This window comes from Galeopterus variegatus, unplaced genomic scaffold (genome assembly GCF_000696425.1).
Source record: "Galeopterus variegatus unplaced genomic scaffold, G_variegatus-3.0.2 Scaffold5559, whole genome shotgun sequence".
In the NCBI taxonomy this organism is placed as follows: domain Eukaryota; kingdom Metazoa; phylum Chordata; class Mammalia; order Dermoptera; family Cynocephalidae; genus Galeopterus; species Galeopterus variegatus.
This window is the reverse complement of record NW_007731670.1, coordinates 67,549-89,270: the sequence shown is the minus strand read 5'-3', so window position 1 is coordinate 89,270 and position 21,722 is coordinate 67,549. Positions and strand designations below refer to the sequence as shown.

The following is a 21,722-nucleotide window of genomic DNA, read 5'->3' as shown; positions in this document are numbered from 1 at the left end:
GGATCCCTAGCATCTCACCAACCCCTCAGAGGATGCTTTTTTTTTTTTTTTTTACCCCTTGTGAGTTGCTCTTGGGACAGAGCTTGTCTGCATTTGTATCTGTCAGATAGGCCAAGAGGGTGCGGCCCGGCAGTGGGGGCAGGCTGTGCTTCACAGAGAGGTTCACAGCTGTCTCCAGGGCCTGTCGATACTGGTCCAGCATCTCACCATCATACTGCCATTGTCTGCATGCAAAAAAGACACAGACACGGGCTCAGGGACTTATCTGCCCATTACTTTGAGGTAGATGAGAAGATGAGAGCTTGCCATTCAAGTATTGAGTCCCCTCCCTCCCTCCTCAAACACTGCCACTCCCTTCTACAGCCCACCCTTCTACAGCCTGCCTCCACTGTAATATAAAAGACTGGATGGAGTTTCCCCTTGCCCCATTCTACAGGACTCTTCCAATCCATTCTCATGGCAAGAGAGGGGAAATCACCTGTAGGCCCACTCTCTGAAATCACTTGCCATACTCATCACATTCATCCATACTTACTTCATGACGCAAGATTTAACTGCTATATGTTTTTCAATCGTATTTTAAAGAACAAATACTAACTCCTTACTCTGAAAACTTGACAATTACAGGAGAAAGAATTGAACTTTCATTACTCCTTTCCTATACAATCTCTATTTCAGGGTAATTAGGTCTATTTGATGAGGAAGGCTCCTGTTAGAATCCCAGCTAATAAATATGGAGGAATTATGGAAAACCCCCATTCTGCAAACACCAGTGAAACAATTAGTTGAGGCAAAGTTCATCCATGTATGAGTCATTAACTATAATAGAGAGATTAGGCTATCACCACCTAAAAGCACTATTCAATCCTAGCATCACTATGAGTGGGAGTCAGACTTTTGTCCCTCCTGATGTTGTAATCTATCAGAAGGCACAAAAAGTCTGGTGGTCCCATTCAAACAGTGTACACAGGATCACCTATGAAATTTTTGGGAAAAAAAAAAAAAAAGGTAAATCTGAATCTATTCAAGCCTTTAAAGTTAATGCCTAGGGTACATGAAGTAGAAAAACAAGGTAGATGACACCATGAGGAAGCAGACAAGTCCAGGATGTGGGACACTCTGTGGGGCCCCTGAACATGGTTTCCAAAGCAAATCAATGGCATTAAAACTATTACGAGATTGAAAGAGATTTAAGAGACTTAATAACCATATGCAATGGATATGCCTTGTTTAAATCCTGATTTGAATAAAACTGCGAAATGATATTTTTTAGACAGTTAAAATTTGAATATGGACTAGGTAATAGATGATAATACCAAGGAATTATTTTCAGTTTTGTAGGTATGTTAATGACATTCTAATTACATAAGAAAGTATCCATTTTTTTAAGAGACACACATGAAATATGGAAATAAAATGTAACATATTATTTGGCAATTGTTTAAAAAACATCTTCAAAAGAAAACAAAAGGGATCAGTACAGGAAAAACGTGATAAAATCTAGATATTTAATTGGGCTAACAGTTTTATGGGAGTCTATTATCCTATTCTCATTACTTGTGTACATATTTAAATTTTTTCATAATAGTTTTTTAAGTCTAGAGAATTCAGTAGTTTTACCAATGCTGTCTTATAAAATTATATACAATTAATTTAATTTAATTTAAATTACATACATAATTTAAAAATTTCTAGTAGCCACATTTTAAAAAGTAAAAAGAACCAGGTGAAATTAATTTAATATTACATTTTATTAACCTAATATACATAAAAATATTTTAAAGTCAACATGTAATTAATACAGAAATTAGGAATGAGATATTTTACATTCTTTTCTCAGATGTTCTTCAAAACCCAGCAAGTCTCAACTTAGACTAGCCACATTTCAAGTGCGAAATGGCCACATGTGGCTAGTGGCTACCATACTGGTCAGTACAGGCATTCTGTTTGAACTGGCACCCTGGGCTTGATTCATAAATGGGTCTGTGTTCAGCCACTGACTCAGGAGGCTCCTGGTCACCAAGCCCTACCAGAAAGTTACATGAGTCCTGCATTTGCCTTTAGTAAAAATGAATGTAAGATACTGTAGAAGCACTTAAAAGGACAGAGAATCGGGACTTCATCAAGCCTATAGAACAAGTTGTATGTCTGTCTTTGAGCCTGCCTGATGACAACTATCTTTATGTGTATGTCAAAAGAAGAAAGAAGGTGAGTGGGTCAAAAAATACAGAAAGAAAAAAACAAAAAGAATAACAAACAGATGTCACAGAGAAGAGAAAAGAAAACCACAAACCAAAGCTGAAGCAGAGAGGACACAAGCATGCACAAAGAGAAAGGGAGATGCTACACAGACTCACAGCTTCCACAGAAACCAATAAAACAATCACAAGTAATAGAGTGGAAGTCCAGGCACAGGTTTTATTTCATGATCTTCCTATAGGACAATGGTAAAGACAAGGTTTGCTGTGCAAGAGACATATTGGAGGGCTGGCCAGTTAGCACAGTTGGTTAAGTGTGGTGCTGATAACATCAATGTCCAGGGTTCGATCCCTGTGCTGGCCAGCCGCCAAAAAAAAAAAAAGAGAGACTACTGGAACCAGGCAAGTCTGAGCCTTTGGGACAGCGATAAGCATGTCCTTACAGAAAAACAGTTGGGATTCCCAGATGACTACCAAACCCTGTTGGGGTGCCTCCCATTGCCCACCCATGGCTCCCAGATGGCAAAGACACACCTGGCCTTGTGTATTTTCAGCTTCTCCCGCTTGAGCTGCTCATACAACACAGGTACCATCATTGCTGCCCGAAGCTCACGACGACTGCTGTTGAGGGCACAACTCCTGCCATTTCTTGAGTTTCTGATCATTATCGACCTCATCAGTTTTGTATTGGAAGGAAAGGGCAATGCTGTGTGGTTACAGGTAAATATCTGAGTCAGGCAGCTTCTATTTTCTCATCTTGCTCTATCACTAATTGGTCCTGAGCTGAACTCTTGGGGCTGGCAAGTGTCTAACCTCTGCCCACCCAATACGCTGAGACTACAAAACAAGAGGCTGAAAATATCAGTGCTGTTGTCTCATTTATTCTCAGATACAAGAGGCAAACGTGTTGGAAGAAGGGAGGTAATACCTTTATTTCTGAGTTGAACCTCAAGGTAATTGATGGAATCATGTGCATTAAGGAATCTGAATGGGAACTGCCGACTGTGGATCACCGACTTCTGGAAAGCAAGAGAGAGGACATAAACAGAGGATCAGGGAGTATGGGGGACTTCAGGGGCCTCAGGAACCAGGACGATGAGGCAACCACTCTATTAGCTTTGTGGGAGGATAAGAAAGGGCAAAATGGATTTAGAGATAGAGAAAGGGAGAGAAGAAAGAAAAAAGAAGGACATCATTTTAGAAGATGAGAAGAGATAAAGAAGAAAGAAGAGGAAGTAACAGAAGGGACTCTGTGTCTTTTATACCAGACTCCTTCTGAAGTTATTTAAATTACAGAAGTGCTTCTTCCTGGTAAGTCACTAAGTTCAGAAAATCGAAAGTTCTTATACTCTCCTGTAATTTCCCAAAGGATTGAACCCCCAGACCTGTCTCCCCCAACCTGTATTTCCATACCTATTTATAGCCCACAGAAATAGCTTGGTAGCCATGACCTTCCTTAGCCACCTGAAAATGCCTGGCTTCCAAAACAGCAGCAGCTCCACAGCCATGTCTACTTGCTGGGCCACACAACTACCTGCCCTTCACACGTACCGCATGCTGGAGTCTCTGGAGAACAAGCTCGTGGTGGTGGGTGCTGATTCCAACCCGCAGCAGGTTGCACAGGTTCCGAAGCATTGCCATAAAGGGTAGCTTCTCATTGTCTGCGGAAGGTGGGGCATGGGGTGAGAAAAGCAAATGGGAGATGAGAAAGAGGTCAGAGACAAGAGCACGAAGTTTGGAGGCCATGTAAAAAGTTCAAGATGGAGGGAATAAAGAATTAACCCACAATCTATTCTACTCAAAATGTCTTATAGGTCTGGAAAGATAAAACAGTATTGGCCTGATGTTTGGAGCAAAATTTATACAACACTTTTTATGGGATGGCTGCTTCAATAAACATCTTATGTTACCACTTTATCTGTTGGCTCTAGTTCTGAGATTGCATTCAACCAACAAAATGTATTCTCTAATCAAGAGCCAACGGTTTCCAAACTTTTAAAATTACTAAAAGAGAAATTTCCTAGTGTAACTTTATACATTATATACACGTAGTACATTCACTAGTTAACATTGGAAGGTACAATATACACTTAAGGTAAGGCTCACCATTTATAATAATGAATGTACATCTATATCTCAAGTAGTCTTCATAATTTTTGAGTTTTTTGGCCAACTTCTTATAAGATCTGATTACATAGTCATTTTTTTTTTTTGCTTAAATATAGGTGAAAAAGACGTACACTAAAAGTATAATTTCACCTGTCACTTTCTAATTGATGATTTGTCCCTGTGATATTAGTACCATCTTCAAGCCATAGTTTTTTCATAATACTCTTTTTAAGGCTTAGCCAAACTAACCCTCTAAAACTGACCTAATACTAAATAATGTAACTAAATCCATCTACAATTCCAAGATAAGTTGTCGTAAGTCACATTATGCAGAAACCAAAAAGAGTGAAGGGGAACCATCAATGCCCTGGGACTGTGGAACCTCAACTATCATATGAAACACACAACACTATAACATATAAACTCAGCAGCTATATGGGTTTGATCTGCATGATAAATATTGGGAACTTTCTTTCCTTTAAGATTAAAGTAAACGTAAACTGGAAATACGATACTTTTTTTTCTTGGGAACCCCCAGAGATGCATTCAGACCACTTTAGAGGACAGGCCTATCAGTCCCCAGCCTCACTCTAAGCAGCTTCCATCCGGAAAGTAGTGGTACCTTTATAAAGGTGATCTAAGTCTCATTTGAATTATAGCTAGAAGCTTTCAGCCTTCTGGAAGTTCTGGGCTTCTCCAGTCATTATTCTGATTCACAAACTGTACGGAACAATTGGGTTGTATACATACTGTAAGTGATGTTTGGTAACTGATGAACTATCACATCTATTGTCAACTCAAGTTTTTAACTATTATTATGTATAAAAGGTTTCCTAAATCATTTATTATAAGAAGTTAAATCCAATATATTTGTGATACTAGAAAATAAACTGGACATCTGTCCTTCAGATTGAGAAATTCACTAATTTCACTCCAAAAAATTGTTAATGAGTAGTTAAAGAGATCTATGGTCTCCAAAAGGGGTCTGTATGCCTAATTACATTTTATCTTATATGTTATATATTTTACACTTATATCTATGTATTTTTATATTTTCTTTTATTTATATTTATTTTATATCTACATTTATATATTTATATTTTACACATTTCCTAAAGTGCATAAAATGAGGGTACTTCAAAAAGTTCACGGAAAAATAGAATGCAAAGATAATATGATTCCTTCCATGAACTTTTTGAAGACCCCTTCTTTATATGAAGACACGTACACAATTTTTAAAAATACAGACACATGTATTCTGGATATTCCAAAAATTGTTTTTGCAGTATATGATCATAAATCTCAAGAGACCATTGGATGAGACTATGGGCATTTGCCTCAACCAAGATAAATGACAGTTCAAGTTTTCAGGGATAGTGGTTCTTGACCACAGGGAGGAAGTGGAGATGGTGCATATAAAATTATCTACATATGCTGGCTGCCATCCAGGCCCCTTCATTTCGCTCCACCCCAAGTTGTTTCAACTGTTGGGGAAGAGGTTGTCAAGCAGGGTGTGCATGTGTTTTAATTCCCAGACAATTCTGATATATACATCACCAGTGACAACAACAAAGTGAGAAGAGTGATGAGCAGCTGAGCAACTCAGGCTGCCCTGAGTACAATCTATAATGGGCAATGCACAGAGAAATAAAGTAAAAGACAATTTGGGCTTCTGAAGCTCCAAAATGTGAGGTCTACAAAAGTCAAAAGGTCTAAAGTTAGATGTCTTTTAACAGAAATAAATTGACTTTAAATTTTCAACAATGAAAGAGGAAGCAAAAGGAAACATAATAGAAATAAGGTACATATATGTGAAAATAGAAAGAGCCTTCTATAGTTAAAAATAAACTAACAAAAAAACAGAAAAAGAGAAGACTGAAGGTAACTTGGTCTTTCCCAGTTTGAATTTTTTTCTCTTTATCAGTGTGGGCAAAACTTCCATATACTAAATATCAGTTTCCGTAGAGATTCCAGCATGCCATGTGCCAGTCCTACCTTGTTTGGAATGATATCGATACAAAAGTAATCAGAGAGAAGGTACCACTTTTAACACAGGTTGATAAAGACTTGTGTATGACCTAACGACATCTGGAATAATGATCTGTCTATGATGCCAGCTCTACTCAAAGTGGACACCACTGTCCATGCAACTACTAGGCAAGACAACAATTGCATCACGCCATGGAAATTTTCTAGTCAGGGTTTAAAATGTAGAGGCTTGAATGGGGAAGAGAGGAAAGGAGTGTGATGATCAAGGTCACTCTACCGATGAGTTCTTCCCAGACGGCAGCTTTGTTTCCCCGCAGGCTCAGCTCCCGCTCCCAGGTCTCTGGCCTAGAGAGCTTCATCCGCTTCCCAGCTTTGCTAGGATCCCATGGCCCAGGGAGGCGACTTCGAGAAAAGAGCTGTAGGTTGGAGGGGTATCTGGGACAGAGGAGAAAGAGCCTATCATTCCAAAGCTAGCAGAAAATAACTTGGAAAAGGAATGGTGAGTTGGATAAAGACAGTCTGTTATGTTTGTTGGCCATGTCTGCCCAAACTCATATTGCTGGGAATGAGAACTACCAGGATTTGGGCCATGGATATTGGAAAGTCACAGGGTTACCTAGATGGAAATGTATGCTCAGGGTATAGCTTCTCACTTATAGCCCAGGAGTGCTTGGACGTGCTGAGCAGGCTCCCGGATATGCAGTCGCTGTACCAATTTCTTCAGAGTGAACATTGACTGATGCTTTTTCTTTGGCACGTCATTGTAGGATGCCTCAAACTGTGGAGACATCCCCAAGTCCCACAGAAATCATTTCATCTATGACCGTCGATGTTTTCTTTAGAAAACAGAGCCTAAGACCGTCTTATACACATGAGGTACTTTCTTTCTCCAAAATAGAATTGGGCAAAGACTAGGAATAGAGGGTAAAAATCTCCAGCAACAAGAGCTCCCAGGACGAGCATAAGATAGCAGCTCTTCACGGTTACTATGTTTCATTCACACAAGATTGAATTATCAGTGGTTATCATGGGGTGATTGGCTAGTGAAAAACAAAATGGGGAGAGAATGAACAGAGAACATTCTTGTTCTTAAAGGCCAGGAAAGGGAAAGCAGGTCTTATTTAAATCACTAAGACTCTAACAGGTAAATAGAGGCATCAGCCCAATGCGAGTTGTAAGGAGTTAAAACACTGAAAGAAGGTGGCTTTCAAAATCTTCTATGGTAGAAGAGCTAAATTTAGGATGTACTTGTATTAATAGGATGAAGAGAAAAGACCAGTTGACCAACTGAGAATGTGTCTTTTTGTAATACTAATATATGTTTTCCTAATAATCTGTTTTAATAATGATGATGGTAGTGATAGCTAACACTTATTTAGAGCCAGATATTGTTAGAAATACTTTAAATACAGTAACTGACATAATCTTCACAACAACCCAACAACATAGGTTCTGCTACTATACCCATTTTGCTTTTTGGCCAGCATGGGGATCCGAATCCTTGACCTTGGTGTTATCAGCACCACACTCTAACCAAGTAAGCTAACCAGACAACCCTATCTCCATTTTGTATATGAGAAAAAGTGAGGCAAGAGAGGTTAACACCTTTGACTATGGTCTCATAGCCAGGAAGGGGTGGAGCTGAGACTCAAACCCAGGTGATCTGAATCCAGATTCTGTGCTCCCAGCTGCTAAGTACATGCCTTATTTGTCATAAATGTAAAAAAGATTTTACTTGGTTTGTTTTTAAAACTTTCTATGGAAGGTAGATATCTCACAATGTTTTTAACTCACTGATCCAACCAGACATGTCACTTGTCAGTGAAATATAAAATACCAAGGAGAGTGAAATGGGGGAAAAAAAAGAAAAAAAAGCTTTTCCCGGTGCTTTCAGAACCTGTCCCCATAATCACAGCTGAGAATCCCCAGGCAGAAAATTGGTATGTACCTACCACACCCACTATTAGTATTTTTAAGCCTAATGGGATTGTTAATAAATATTAGTCCAGAAAAGACTAAAAGACTACATGCACATACACAACTCCAGGGACTCACCTTCATCTGTGTGTCTTTAAGAGAAATAAAGCATCTTGGAAAATATTTCATAGAAAATGGATGCTTCGTCTTCTGTAGAGGAAGGAAAAGAAGTTTCAGAAAGAGAAATGGAGGTAGTCCCTACAGAGACCCATTCTGATAGCCCCGAAGGTCCTTCTCTACCAAAAAGAAAGCCAGCTGGAAAAGAGGCCTGCTCTGCTGTCTCTGCCCCTGAGCTCCACCCAGCTCCTCTGGATTTCTCTGACTCCTTCTGTTCTGGGTGTAAGACCCCTTAGGGTCGGCATATTCCCTTGTCCCCCACTTCCGAGATAAAAGGGGCCTCAGTTGTGAATGACAAGAGCTGAGGCACAGACTGACTGGAAGGCGGGGGGCCCGGCGGGGACGGCTCTTGGCCCGGTGCTTCCGAGGATTGTACTTAGCCAGCTGGTACTCATCAAACTGAGCAAATTTGTCAGTCATAGCAGCACGGAGGCAGGCAGGCAGGGGCACCAGCTTCTTCTCGTCTCTTTCAGCCAGGCTCTGTCAGAGGGAGAGCAGACCATCAAAAGCAAGACCCAAACAAACCCTCACAACAAATCAAGACAATTCATGGGGTCAGAGGAGGGAACAGAATAGGGAGCAAGTTCCCAGCTCCAGCTCTAGAATGACAACTTCCATGGTGCTGGGCAAGTCAGCAGACTTCTCTGCTTCTCATTTTCTTCATTATAAACATGAGATCCAAAATAAGATCAATTTTTCTCACACTTCAGTGCACCCATTCTCAATCGTATTCTCCCTGTTGGGCAACCCAGCATAGTACAGGGAGAAGCTGCCCCGTCTGGGTACCAAGGTTGAGGGAAACTAAGGGCAGGCCAAACTCTGTGAATTTTCTCCAGGGATGCAGTGAGCACAAGCGAGGGAAACCATGTGAGGGCCAAAGGTCAGGGAAGCGAGTGCCATACCTGGTAGAACCTGGCTACCTGGATCCAATCAGAAGGCAGCTGGACAATGGCACAGAAATATCGTCGCAGGTGGGGGCGGCAGGCTGGTAAGAAGGCCGCAATGGCCAAGAGTTTATTGGCCACATCTCGCAGGTTAAGCTGTTGCCTGGTGTACAAAGATGCCTAGGGCACAGGGTGGAGAGGGTTGGTATCTCAGCCACCTCTCACATAGCTTCATGCCCTAAACTAACTCGCTTAATGAATCAGCCTGCATAAAACCTTTCCTGAGAGCTCCATATCATCTACAAAATATAAAGCCCCAAGATGGCGGACTAGATGTGTCCAATGCATGATCCCTCACACAGAAAGGGACCAAAGCAAGGAACAGACAGCTAAGTACAGGGGAGAACATCGGTAGCAGTGCATGGGAGGGCAGTGGGAGCCTGATAAAGCCCATGTGGAGCACAAAAACCAAGCAGGGTGGTGTAGAGGAAAAAGAGGCACATGTCTCCCACACCAGGATTAACCAGGAGGAATTCTCCTTTGCAAAGGAAAGAACCTGCTCAGCCATGAGCACATTCCAGTGGTAACCCTCCTCCTGCTCCTGCCCCAGCTCTCCCCCACCACTGTCTTGGCAGGAAAAAGAGGCACATGTCTCCCACACCAGGATTAACCAGGAGGAATTCTCCTTTGCAAAGCAAAGAACCTGCTCAGCCATGAGCACATTCCAGTGGTAACCCTCCTCCTGCTCCTGCCCCAGCTCTCCCCCACCACTGTCTTGGTTGCCTGTTCCACTGTCTAGTCCCAGAGCCATGGCCCTTCTCCCACACAGGAGTTCTTCCTGCACAGTGCACCTCACCAAATGGCCCACATTGCCCATGCGGCCAAGCCCAACTGCCCACACTGTGCCAGTGGCCGGCATGGCTCCAGCCTTCCAGTTGCCCGTGTGGCTTCAGCTGCCAATGTGACGCCAAGCACCCGGCCACCAGTGTAGCCCCACGACCCCACCTGGGCCCAGCTGTCCCGCTGCCCATGCAGCCCCAACACCCCTCCAACCATGTGGCCCCACCCACCCCCATGGGCCCTGCCATCCAGCTGCATGCACAGCCCCAGCTGCCCACACAGTCCCAGCCACCATAGCCAACTGCACAAATGGGCCCACCTAACCCAGCCACCCACACAGCCCCCACCTGCCCAGCTGCCCATGTGGCCCCAGCCACCCCAACTGCTCACACAGCCCCCACCCACCCACATAGGCACAGCCACAGATGTAGCTGCCAGCACCCCACTGAATTACTGAGTCTACTCAGAACAATCGACTGTACCCAGAACTACCAAAACTACTGATTCTACAGAACCAAAACTAAAACCCCATCCAATAGGCAACATATAACAAATCTAAAGGAGGGAGTCTCTCTCCTCAAAAGCCACCCCAGAGTAATAGAAGAAGTAAACACTCCCCTATATGACTAGAAATTATTGTAGTGATACTAGAAATACGAAAAACAAGAAAATATGACACTACCAGAGGAATAGCACAATTCTCAAAAAAGCAGACCCCAAACAACAGTAAATCCTCTAAAAAGGAATTCTGAGTAACAATCTTGAAGAAACTCAGTGACATACAAGAAGACTCAAATAGACAACAAAATGAAATGAGAAAAACAATCCAGGACATGAAGGAGGAAATTTAAACAAAGATAAATACCATAAAAAAGAATGTAGGGCCGGCCCGGTGGCGCACTGGATAGTGCGCCGCTTGGGAAGCACGGCGGCGCTCCCGCCCGAGGGTTCGGATCCCACATACAGACCGGCTCCCGCTCACTGGCTGAGCGAGGCGCGGGAGCAACGCCGAGGGTTGCGATACCGTTGCCGGTCCCCGGTCCGGTACGGGGGCAACACTGAGGGTTGCGATCCATTGCCGGACACGGAAAAAAGACAAAAGACAAAAAAAAAAAAAAAAAGAATGTAGCAAAGCTCCTGGAACTGAAAGACTTATTCAACAAAATAAAAACTACAACTGAGAGCATAAGCAGCAAGCTAGAGAAAGTGGAAGAAATAACTTCTGATTCTGAAGACAGTCTTTTTTAAATAATCCAAGTGGACAAAAATAAATAAAGAAAAAAAAAAGTGAAGAAAATCAAAGAGAGCTAGCAGACAACGTTAAACACACAAACATCTGAATCGTGAGTGTTCCAGAGGGGGAAGAGAAAGGAAAAGACATTGAAAACACCTTCAATAAAATGATAGCAGAAAACTTCCCAGATATTGGTAGTAGAGATACAGACTTCCACATCCAAGAGGCTCTAAGATCTCCAAATAGATTCAATCCAAAAAGTCCTCTCTGAAATACATTATAATCAAACTTTCAAAAGTCAGAGACAAAGAATCCTAAAATCAGCAAGAAACAAATGTCAATTCACCTATGAGGGAGACTTCTCAGCAGAAATCCTACAGCCAGAAGAGAACTGGATTCAAAGTACTAAAAGAAAAAAACTGCCAGCCAAGAATACTATACCCAGCAAAGATATGCTTCAGAAATGAAGGGAAAATAGTATATTTCTCAGACAAACAAAAGCTGCAGGACTTCACAACCACACAACCAGCAAGATAAGAAAAATCTTGAGGGAGTCCTGCACCTAGAACCTAAAACATAATAATCACCACCATGAACACATGAGTATGAACAAACACCACTGGTAGAGCAGATACGCAAATGGGAAAGAGAAAGAAACTATACCATAACACCTCAAAAATCCAAAAACACTGGAGACAAAGAATAAAAGGGGAAGAAAGGAACAAGATATTTAAGTCAACCATACAAAAACCAGTTAAATGTCAGAAGACAGTACCTTTCAATTACAACCCTAAATGTAAATGATTAAACTCCCCACTCAAAAAAAGACTGATAGGATTAAAAAGCTAGACCCAACTACATGCTATCAACAAGAGACTCATCTCACCTGTAAAGACACACACAGACTAAGAATGAAGGAATAAAAAAAGATATACCATGGAAATGGAAACCAAAATGAGCAGGAGTAGCTATTCTTATATCAGATAAAATAGACCTTAAACCAAAAACCATAAAAAGAGACAAAGAAGGCTACTATATAATGATAAAAGGGATCTATCCGGTGTGAAGACATAACACTTATATGTTTATATATGCACCCAATACTGGAGTACCCAGATATATAAAGCAAACACTATTAGAACTAAAGAAAGAGATGGACCCTAATATGATAATAGTTGGGGACCTGAACACCCCTTTCTCAGAATTGGACAGGTAATTTAGGCAACAAATCAACAGAGAAACACAGGATTTAAACTACACTTCAGGCAAATTGGACTTGGCAGATACCTACAGAACATTTCATCTGACAACTACAGAATATACATTCTTCTCATCAGCACATGAAACATTCTCTAGGACAGACCACATTTTAAGTCACAAGAAGTCTCAACAAATTTTTTAGAAATTGAAATCATTTAAAGTATCTTTTCAGAAGACAACAGATTAAAAGTAATAATCAATAAAAACAAAACTCTGAAAACTATAAAAACACATAGAAATTAAACAACATGTTCTTTAACAACGTATGGGTCCAAGAAGAAATTAAATAGGAAATAAAAAATTTCTTGAAACTAACAAAAATAAAGACAAATCATACCAAAATCTATGGGATACAGCAAAACAGTACTAAGAGAGAAGTTTATTGCAATAAACACTCATATCAAAAGAAAGATTTCATATGAACTACCTAACACTAAACCTCAAAGAACTAGAAAAACAACAATCCAATCCCAAAATTAGTAGACAGAAATAATTAAGATCATAACAGAATTAAGTGAAATAGAGACCCAAAATATGATACAAAGGATCAATGAAACAAAAAGTTGTTTTTTTTTGAGAGGATAAACAAAATAGACAAGCCAATAGCTAGGCTAACTAAAGAAAGAAGAGAGACCAAAATAACAAAAATCAGAAATGAAAGAGGAGACATTACAATTGATACTACAGAAATATGAACAATCATTAGAGACTTATAAACAACTATACACCAACAAATTTGAAAACCTGAAGGAAATGGATAAATTTCTGGACACATACAAACTACCAAGACTGAACCAAGAAGAAACAGAAAACCTGAACAGACCAATAACAAGCAACGAGAATGAAGTAGTAATCAGCAGTCTTGCAGCAAAGAAAAGCCCAGGACTGGATAGCTTTACCACTGAATTCTACCAAACATCTAAAGAGGAATTAATAACAATTCTCTTCAAACTACTTCAAAAAATTGAAACAGAACCCATTCTCCAAAACTCATTTTATGAAGCCAGCATCACAGTGATACCAAAATCAGTCAGAGATATAACAAAAAAAGAAAACTACAGGCCAGTATCTTTGATACAAATAGATGCAAAAATCCTCAACCAAATATTAGCAAACAGAATACAGCAACACATCAAAAAAATTATACACCACAATCAAGTGAGATTCATCCCAGGGATGCAAGGATGGTTCAATATATGCAAGTCAATAAATGTGATACACCACATCAACAAAATCAAGGATGAAAACCATATGACTATCTTAATAGATGCAGCAAAAGCATTTGACAAAACTCAACATACCTTCACAATAAAGACCGTTAGCAAATTAGGTATAGAAGGAAAGTATCTCAACACAATAAAAGCCATAAATGACAAACCCACTACCAATATCATCCTGAATGGGGAAAAGATGGAAGCTTTTCCCTTAAAAATGGGAATAAGACAAGGATGCCCACTCTCACCACTCTTATTTAACATACACAATAAAAGCCATAAATGACAAACCCACTACCAATATCATCCTGAATGGGGAAAAGATGAAAGCTTTTCCCTTAAAAATGGGAATAAGACAAGGATGCCCACTCTCACCAAGTATTGGAAATACTAGCCAGAGCAATCAGGCAAGAGAAAGAAATAATGGACTGCCAGATTGGAAAAGATGAAGTCAAACTGTCCCTGTTTGCAGATGACATGATCCTACATATAGAAAGACTCAACCAAAAAACTCTTAGAGCTGATAAACAATTTCAGTAAAGTTTCAGGATACAAAATCAACACACAAAAATCAGTAGCATTTTTATACTTCAATAACAAACTAGCAGAAAAAGAAGTCAAGAAAGCCAGATCATTTATAATAGTCAACAAAAAAATAAAATACCTAGTAATAAATTCAACCAAGGAGGTAAATTCAAACCAAGGAGGTATTCATCTCTACAACATGAATAACAAATCTTTGCTGAAAGAAATTAAAGAGGACACAAAAGGATGGAAAGACATCCCATGCTCTTGGATTAGAAGAATTAACATTATGAAAACATCCATACTACCAAAAGTGATCTACAGATTCAATGCAATGCCTGTCAAAATACCAATGACATTCTTCACAGAAACAGAAAAAACAATCCTAACACTTATATGCAAGAACAAAAGACCCCAAATATACAAAGTAATCCTAAGCAAAAAATAAATAAATAAATAAAGCCAGAGGCATTACACTGCCTGACTTCAAATTAACTACAAAGCTACGTAACTAAAACAGCATGCTACTGATGTAAAAACAGACACTCAGACCAATGGAACAGAATAGAGAACCCAGAAATTAACACACATACTTATAGCCAACTGATCTTCAAGACAGACCAAAAGGCACCAAAAAAAAAAAAAAAAAAAAAAAAAAAAACCCTTGGAGAAAAGACTGCCTCTCTAATAAATGGTGCTGTGAAAACTGGACATCATATGTAGAAGAATAAAACTAGACCCATACTTCTTGCCATATACCAAAACCAACTCAAAATGGATTAAAGACTTAAATATAATACCTGAAACTAAAAAACTCCTAAAAGAAAACAAAGGGGAAACACTTCAGGAAGTAGGACTTGGCAAAGACTTTATGAATAAGACCCCATAAGCACAGGTCAATAAAAGAAAAAATAAAACAAATGGGATTATGTCCAATTAAAAAGCTTTTGTACAGCAAAAGGAACAATTAAAAGAGCGAAAGGACAACCTACAGAATGGGAGAAAATAGTTGCAAAAGCTATACATCCGACAAGGGATTAACATCCAGAATATATAAGAAACTCAAACAACTTCATAGTAAAAAAAAAAGTAACCAGATTAAAAAATGGGCAAAGGAGCCTAACAGGCATTTCTCAAAGGAAGATATACAAATGGCCAACAGACACATGAAAAAATGCTCAACATCACTGAATATCAGGGAAATGCAAATCAAAACCACACTGAGATATCATCTCATCTCAGTTAGACTGGCTATTGTCAAAAAGACAGAGATTAATAAATGCTAGTGAGGATGAGGAAAAAGAGGAACCCATGTACACTGTTGGTGGGACTGTAAATTAGTGCAGCCATGATGGAAAACAGTATGAAGTCTCCTCAGACAACTACAGGTAGAACTGTCATATGATCCCACAATCCCACTGCCGGGTATATACCCAAAGCAATGGAAATCATCATGTCAAAGAGATATCTGTACTCCCATGTTTATTGCAGGTCTATTTACAATAGCCAAGAGATAGAACTGGCCTATATGTCTGTTGATAGATGACTGGATATACTTAATGGAATACTACTCTGTCATAAAAAAAGAATAAAATTCTGGTATTTGCAGCAACATGGATGAACTTAGAGAAAATAATGTTAAGTGAAATAATCCAGGCACCGCATGTCCTCACTCATAAGTGGGAGCTAAAAAAAATAAATAAACAAATAAATAAAAAAGAAGAAAGAAAGATACAACAATCACAATAATATGTTGAACTTTCAAAAGGAGAACATGGAACCAAGATTACCAGAGGTGGGAAAGGAGAGAGGGGTAGGGGAATTGGTAAAGGGCCACAAAAAAATGATTACATTATGTAATGTTGAATATACTAATTATCCTGATTTGAACACCACATATTGCACACAGGTATTGTATTCAACGCAATATCCCACAGATATGTACAATCAATTACGTTTTGATAAATAAATAACAGAAAGCCCAACCTCCTGGCTTAACATTGTAAATCCTCCATAATCTAGCATTTATCTACATTGCCAGTATGTCCTCTAAGTCTACCAACTGCCTTCAAGGTCAACCAGGCCCTTTCCCTCTTTGGAAGACTTTCCACATCAATGTCTATCAAAAACTTAGCCAGGGCTCAAATCTTTGATTAAACCTGCCATCTTCCAAAGCCTCAGAAAACATTTTCTGAAGCCTCATAGAAAACATTCCCTCTCCTGTTTTCTTCTGAAATGTTCACCATCTAGTAGTACTCCAGTTGCATTTGGGATGTTTGGGAAACAGTGTTTTGCTTCCCTAATAGCACTATAAACTCTTTAAGAGCCAGATGCAAGTTTCATTATATCTGTTAGTAGGACCCTCAAGGCCTAGCACAGTGTACTTAATAAACATGCCAACACTAGTACATTCCTTCCCAATCTCATCTTTCCCCATTGTTCACAGAAGCCCAGGGGCTAGGCCTCAGACTTGCCCAGAGATCCTTCCTAAGTGAACCTCCCACCCCACCATGAGGTTAGTCACCACCCCCCTCATACAACATAACCATGTTCTCTATCTCCCAGCTTTCCACTCCCATCCCCTCCTTCACTCCACAATACCTTGAGTATAAACTCAGGCTCCAAGGGTGCAAGTTCACTACAGGCTGCCAGGATGGAAGACCGGATGGGGTCACTCACATCTTCCATATTTACATCTGAGGCCACAGTAGAGCACAGCAAGCTCATTAGAACCATCTGAAAAAAGGGAAAGAGGGGAAAAAGAGAGAGACAGATAACAGGGACCAGCTTAAGCATCCATGTGAACCAACTAACAAAGTCAAGGAAAGACAGAATAGGCTCCAGATTTGGAAGGATATTTGTCCAACTGAGAGGTTAGAAATGGGGATTGAAGTGAAAAATTAAGAGCTGGGTCATGTCTCCTCCTTCCCCTTCCATCCAGGGAGAGAACCTGGTCCAGATCCCCCATCCCTCCCCTTCCCTCCACCACCATCAACCTCTCCCTAACTCTGAAACTTTCACCTTCTTTTCCTGAAGGGCCTGGTCAGTGGGCTCAGGACAAGATTCGGAGTCTCCAGATGTGAGCTTCAGGATCAGCTCCTCCACCTCCTGCTCCTCTCCCAAGCTTAAACTATAAAGAGGCATTTGGGCTTCTGTTCCTTCCTTCTCTTCTGGCTTTTTCTCTTCTGAGTACGACCAACAGCCCTGGAGATACTGGAAGTTATGAATCACAGCATGTACCCATGGTCCCTCAAACATAAGACAAATCTGAAGGTGGCCCCATATCTCTATCTAGCAGTAAACTCCTGCCCTTCACAGCCCAGTGCTAATCTGTCCTGTCTCTGACTTAGAGCTCTCTTACTGTCACACACACCACCTTTCCTGCTCAACCTTCTGAGCCTTGGTCCTGGGTGCTTCCTGGTCTTCCCCCTGCTTTCATCTCCTTACCGGTGTCAGAGCCTGAGAGACTGGAGCCCTTCACACACCTTCTAGGATGCTATTAAGATGTTTTGGGAGTTAGAAGAGAAAGAGCCAAGTCCCATATCTATCCCCTAGCAACCTTGGCCTGGCTAATCTCTCTGAACATCAGCTTCCTCATTCACTACCATTTACCTGGTAAGGTTGTTGGAAAATGAAATGGAATAACATATGTATGACTCATCACAAATTGCAAAGCCCTAAATCAATGTAAGATGGCAGTAGTTGTAATCCTGACAATGACCCTGTGAGGTAGATTTTCACTGACTCATTTTAAAGGTGAGGAAATTAAAGCTCCAAAAGGTTAAGAGTCTTGCCCAAGGTTGGATAGTCTGTAATTGGCAGAAACAGTATTGGGCTCAGATTAGCCTGTTTACTCAGCTCAAATCCCAAGTCATTACAGAAGCAATGCGTGTTTGTCTACCTACTCCAACCTATGTACTAAATGTGCTTCTATAGATGTACACAGGTGGACATGTGTTTGCACATGCACATATAGGGAAGTGGGTCTTGGTATAGTAGATGTGTCTCATGCCTGATCTCAAAAGCACCTAACTGACTTTGCCGTAGCAATATCATGCTGGCTCTACTCCTGAGTGAAGGCTTTCTAAGGACAGGGCCTGTTTTTGACCTGTTGTCCAGAATCTCTGAACTAGATATGCAATAAGAATAATGATGCTGATGAAGACAGCTCTGGGGTAAAGGGCACCTCAGAAAAAGCTCTGAGGAAAAAAGACACCCAGACATAGAGCAGCACAGATGGAAACTGAGGCACTGAAAGCTAGTGATAAGAGCATACAACAGACATGGCTGGAGTCAAGATGAGTGCCTGAAGCTATTACCAGAGTTGCTTCCTGAACATTCTCTGTGGCAGAGATGGATTTCAAGGCCATGGGGCAGGTCAGAAGATCTAGTTCCTTAGATAGACACTGAGCCCTCCAAATTGAAGGCTTAGAGAGCAAGCAAGTGCTGGTGTTCAGGCTGCACAAATCATCTTGCATCATGTGAGATATCTGGAGACACTGGAGCAAGGAGCTGGAAGACACAGTGCTCTTTAGACTGGGGAGGGTGGCCAGGCACCGGTTCTCCAAGGAGAGGACATCTGGGTGGGAAGGCACATGTCCACATGGTTTTTCCATGGACTTCAAGTCAGGAAGCATGGCCAGGCACCGGTTCTCCAAGGACAGGATGTCCGAATGGACAGACATATGCCCATCGAGTTTGTCCATGGTCTTCGGGTCAGGAAGCATGGCCAGGCACTGGTTTTCCAAGGAGAGGATGTCCGAATGGACAGACACATGCCCATGGTGTTTCTCCATTGCTGGAGCCCAACTAGCACGCCTAGCAGGAGAGAGAGACAGGTGATGAGCACCTGGCTGCACTGGGAGTGTATCTGCCCTGGGAGAATATCTTCCCCATGGCCCTTCTGGTAATGCCAGTGATCTGCAGGCAGAAAACAGCCAATATACATTTTTTTTCAGGACTGAGTTCATCCAGGGAGTATTCTGAGGAAAAAGGTAAGGCAGAGGCTTAAGAGCAGGGAATTTTTTTTTTTTTTTAAATGACTGCTGGAGAGGAAAGGGACATGTCTTTTCTTGAGGAGGTACAGCAGACCCCTAGGGTCCCAGCCTAGTAGAGGGGTGTCGCTTATAATCTGGACTCCGGATTCTTAGCTCCAGAGACACAAACATTTTCATCAAGTTATCTATACTTTCCACTTCAAATTCCTTGCCTCTCAATCACTGTTCAATCAACTAAATCTGTCCCCACTAGTCCACCGAGACTGTCCTCTTAGATAACTAATGGATTTCCTGTTACTACCATGCATAGACACATCCTAGCCCTTATCTTCCTTCCCCTCAAGGAGAACATGTCACTGTTGACCATTCTCTCTCTGAAACTCTTCTTTTGGCTTTCATGATGCTACTGTCCTGATTTTCTTTTTAGAGCTCTAGCTACATCTTCTTGGAGGTTCTTTCTCTGTCATTTCTTATGTGTTGGTGCTCCTTAAAGTTCTGTTCTAATACTTCTATATACTTTCCCAGGGGTGCTCTCACCCATTTTGTGACTCCAAATAACATTTCTATGCTGGCAACTCACGAATTTGTTCCTTTACCTAGATCTCTCTTCTGAGCTTCATACTCGCTTATCTATTTGCATGTTCAACATCTCTGCTTGGATGGCACCCCAAGTCCACAGATCTCAAATATATCATCTTTCCCCCCACTCTTACCTCTGCCCCAAATTTATTGCCTCTCCTTTGCCCCCACTGCTCATAGGGCTTTGGAGTGAGACAGACTTAAGTTTGAATCCCAGCTCCTCCACCTCTGTGCCGCCATTTTCTCATCTATAAAATTAAGAAAAATGCCTACTTCACAGAGTTGTTACAGGAATAAATGAGAAAAATATATATATTAAGCACTGGGAGCAGTGCCTCATACTTAGTTAAGTATTCAACAAACGGAAGCTATTGTTGTTTGTTATTATTTTCCAGTAAACTACCAAATACTATTGATTCTGCTCTCTCAATGTCTCTCAAATCTATCCAATTCTCTGCATTCCTCCTGCCACCACTTTGTTGAAACCCTCTAATCCATGTGGCGACACACTGTATGCTGATCTAAGGAGCTCCCTCTGATATACACCCCAGACACCATTTACTACCTCACCTTATTATCTTCATCAAAATTAAAAATCATCTTGTTTGCTTATCTGCCGACTTGTTCAGTTTCTCCTTACTGAAATAAAACTCCTGAAGGTAGGGGCTCCTTCGTCTTGTTCCCCTCGGTATGCCCAGTTTCACACACACAACCTGGCTTCCAATCACCTCCTAGCCTCATCTTACTGAATCTTCAATCTAACTCTAAGCACTCTAAGCTTCAACCATACAAACTCTTTCTAGCTTAGGGAACTGTCCAGGTATCTCTGGACTCTGGACCTTTGCATAGGTGGATACCTGGAACACTTACTTCTACCAACATCACCCCTTCCTCCAACCCTTCCTTTACCAAGCCAAATGCTATTTCTCATTCTGCAGGCCTCAGTTTCATAGTCAATTCCTCCAAGGAGCCTCTGCTGACACCCAGCCCTCAGTCTGGTTTAGGGGGCCCTCTCTATGTTCTCACAACACCTGTACTTCCCCAATCATAGGACACATCATCTGTTTGTTTTTCCTGCCCTTAGAACATAATTTCCTGAAGACAGTGACCCTTTTAGCCTTGTTCACTATCGTTTCCACAATTCTTAGTCCTTGGGATTCAGAGGCTTTTGAGAATCTAGTAAAAGCTATGGTGCTTTTTCAGGGGCTAGCTGGTTAGCTCAGTTGGTTAAAGTGTGGTGCTGATAACACCAACGTCCAGGGTTCAATACCTGGACCAGCCAGCTGCCCCCCACCCCCCCAACCCCCCCCAAAAAAAAAGCTATGGAGCTTTTTCACAGGGGAAAAAAAAAAAAAAAAACATGCCATATATACTCAATTTTCAGAGAGTCTGTGGAGAGCATTACAGATCTCCCAAGATCTCCATAAACTACAAATTAAGAAATTTTGCCAGAGAGAATGCTTGAATTATACTATTAGGAAAGTATTTACTTATTTATTTGGATAATGGCTTATCTCCCATTCACATTTAAATATTTTAGGAATAATATTGATAAATCAACCACTTGAACCTTAGTGTGAATGAGCATATGGACAGGAATGTAGAACACTTCTGAGATGACTTGAACGAACTAACAATCCAGGACCTGAAAGGATGACATCTCACTGGCCAGCAGTGCAGACAAACACATCAAGAATGATGGCTTCAGGGCCGGCCCGGTGGCGCACTGCGATAGTGCGCTGCTTGGGAGTGCGGCGGTGCTCCCGCCGAGGGTTCGGATCCCACATACAGACCGGTTC

At 41.1% G+C, this 21,722-nt stretch overlaps 1 protein-coding gene across 1 annotated transcript in view; it reads right to left on the bottom strand.

The window, feature by feature from the left end:
• TEP1 (telomerase-associated protein 1) overlaps positions 1–19,143 on the bottom strand; it is a 46,353-nt gene extending 27,210 nt beyond the window's left edge. The window contains 11 exon segments of the mRNA XM_008589634.1: positions 56–224; positions 2,733–2,904; positions 3,127–3,217; positions 3,750–3,859; positions 6,574–6,731; positions 6,950–7,074; positions 8,352–8,870; positions 9,293–9,454; positions 16,949–17,083; positions 17,369–17,551; positions 18,667–19,143. Coding sequence (XP_008587856.1) covers positions 56–224; positions 2,733–2,904; positions 3,127–3,217; positions 3,750–3,859; positions 6,574–6,731; positions 6,950–7,074; positions 8,352–8,870; positions 9,293–9,454; positions 16,949–17,083; positions 17,369–17,551; positions 18,667–19,143 — 2,301 coding nt within the window.
• Positions 19,144–21,722: the final 2,579 nt, after the last annotated feature.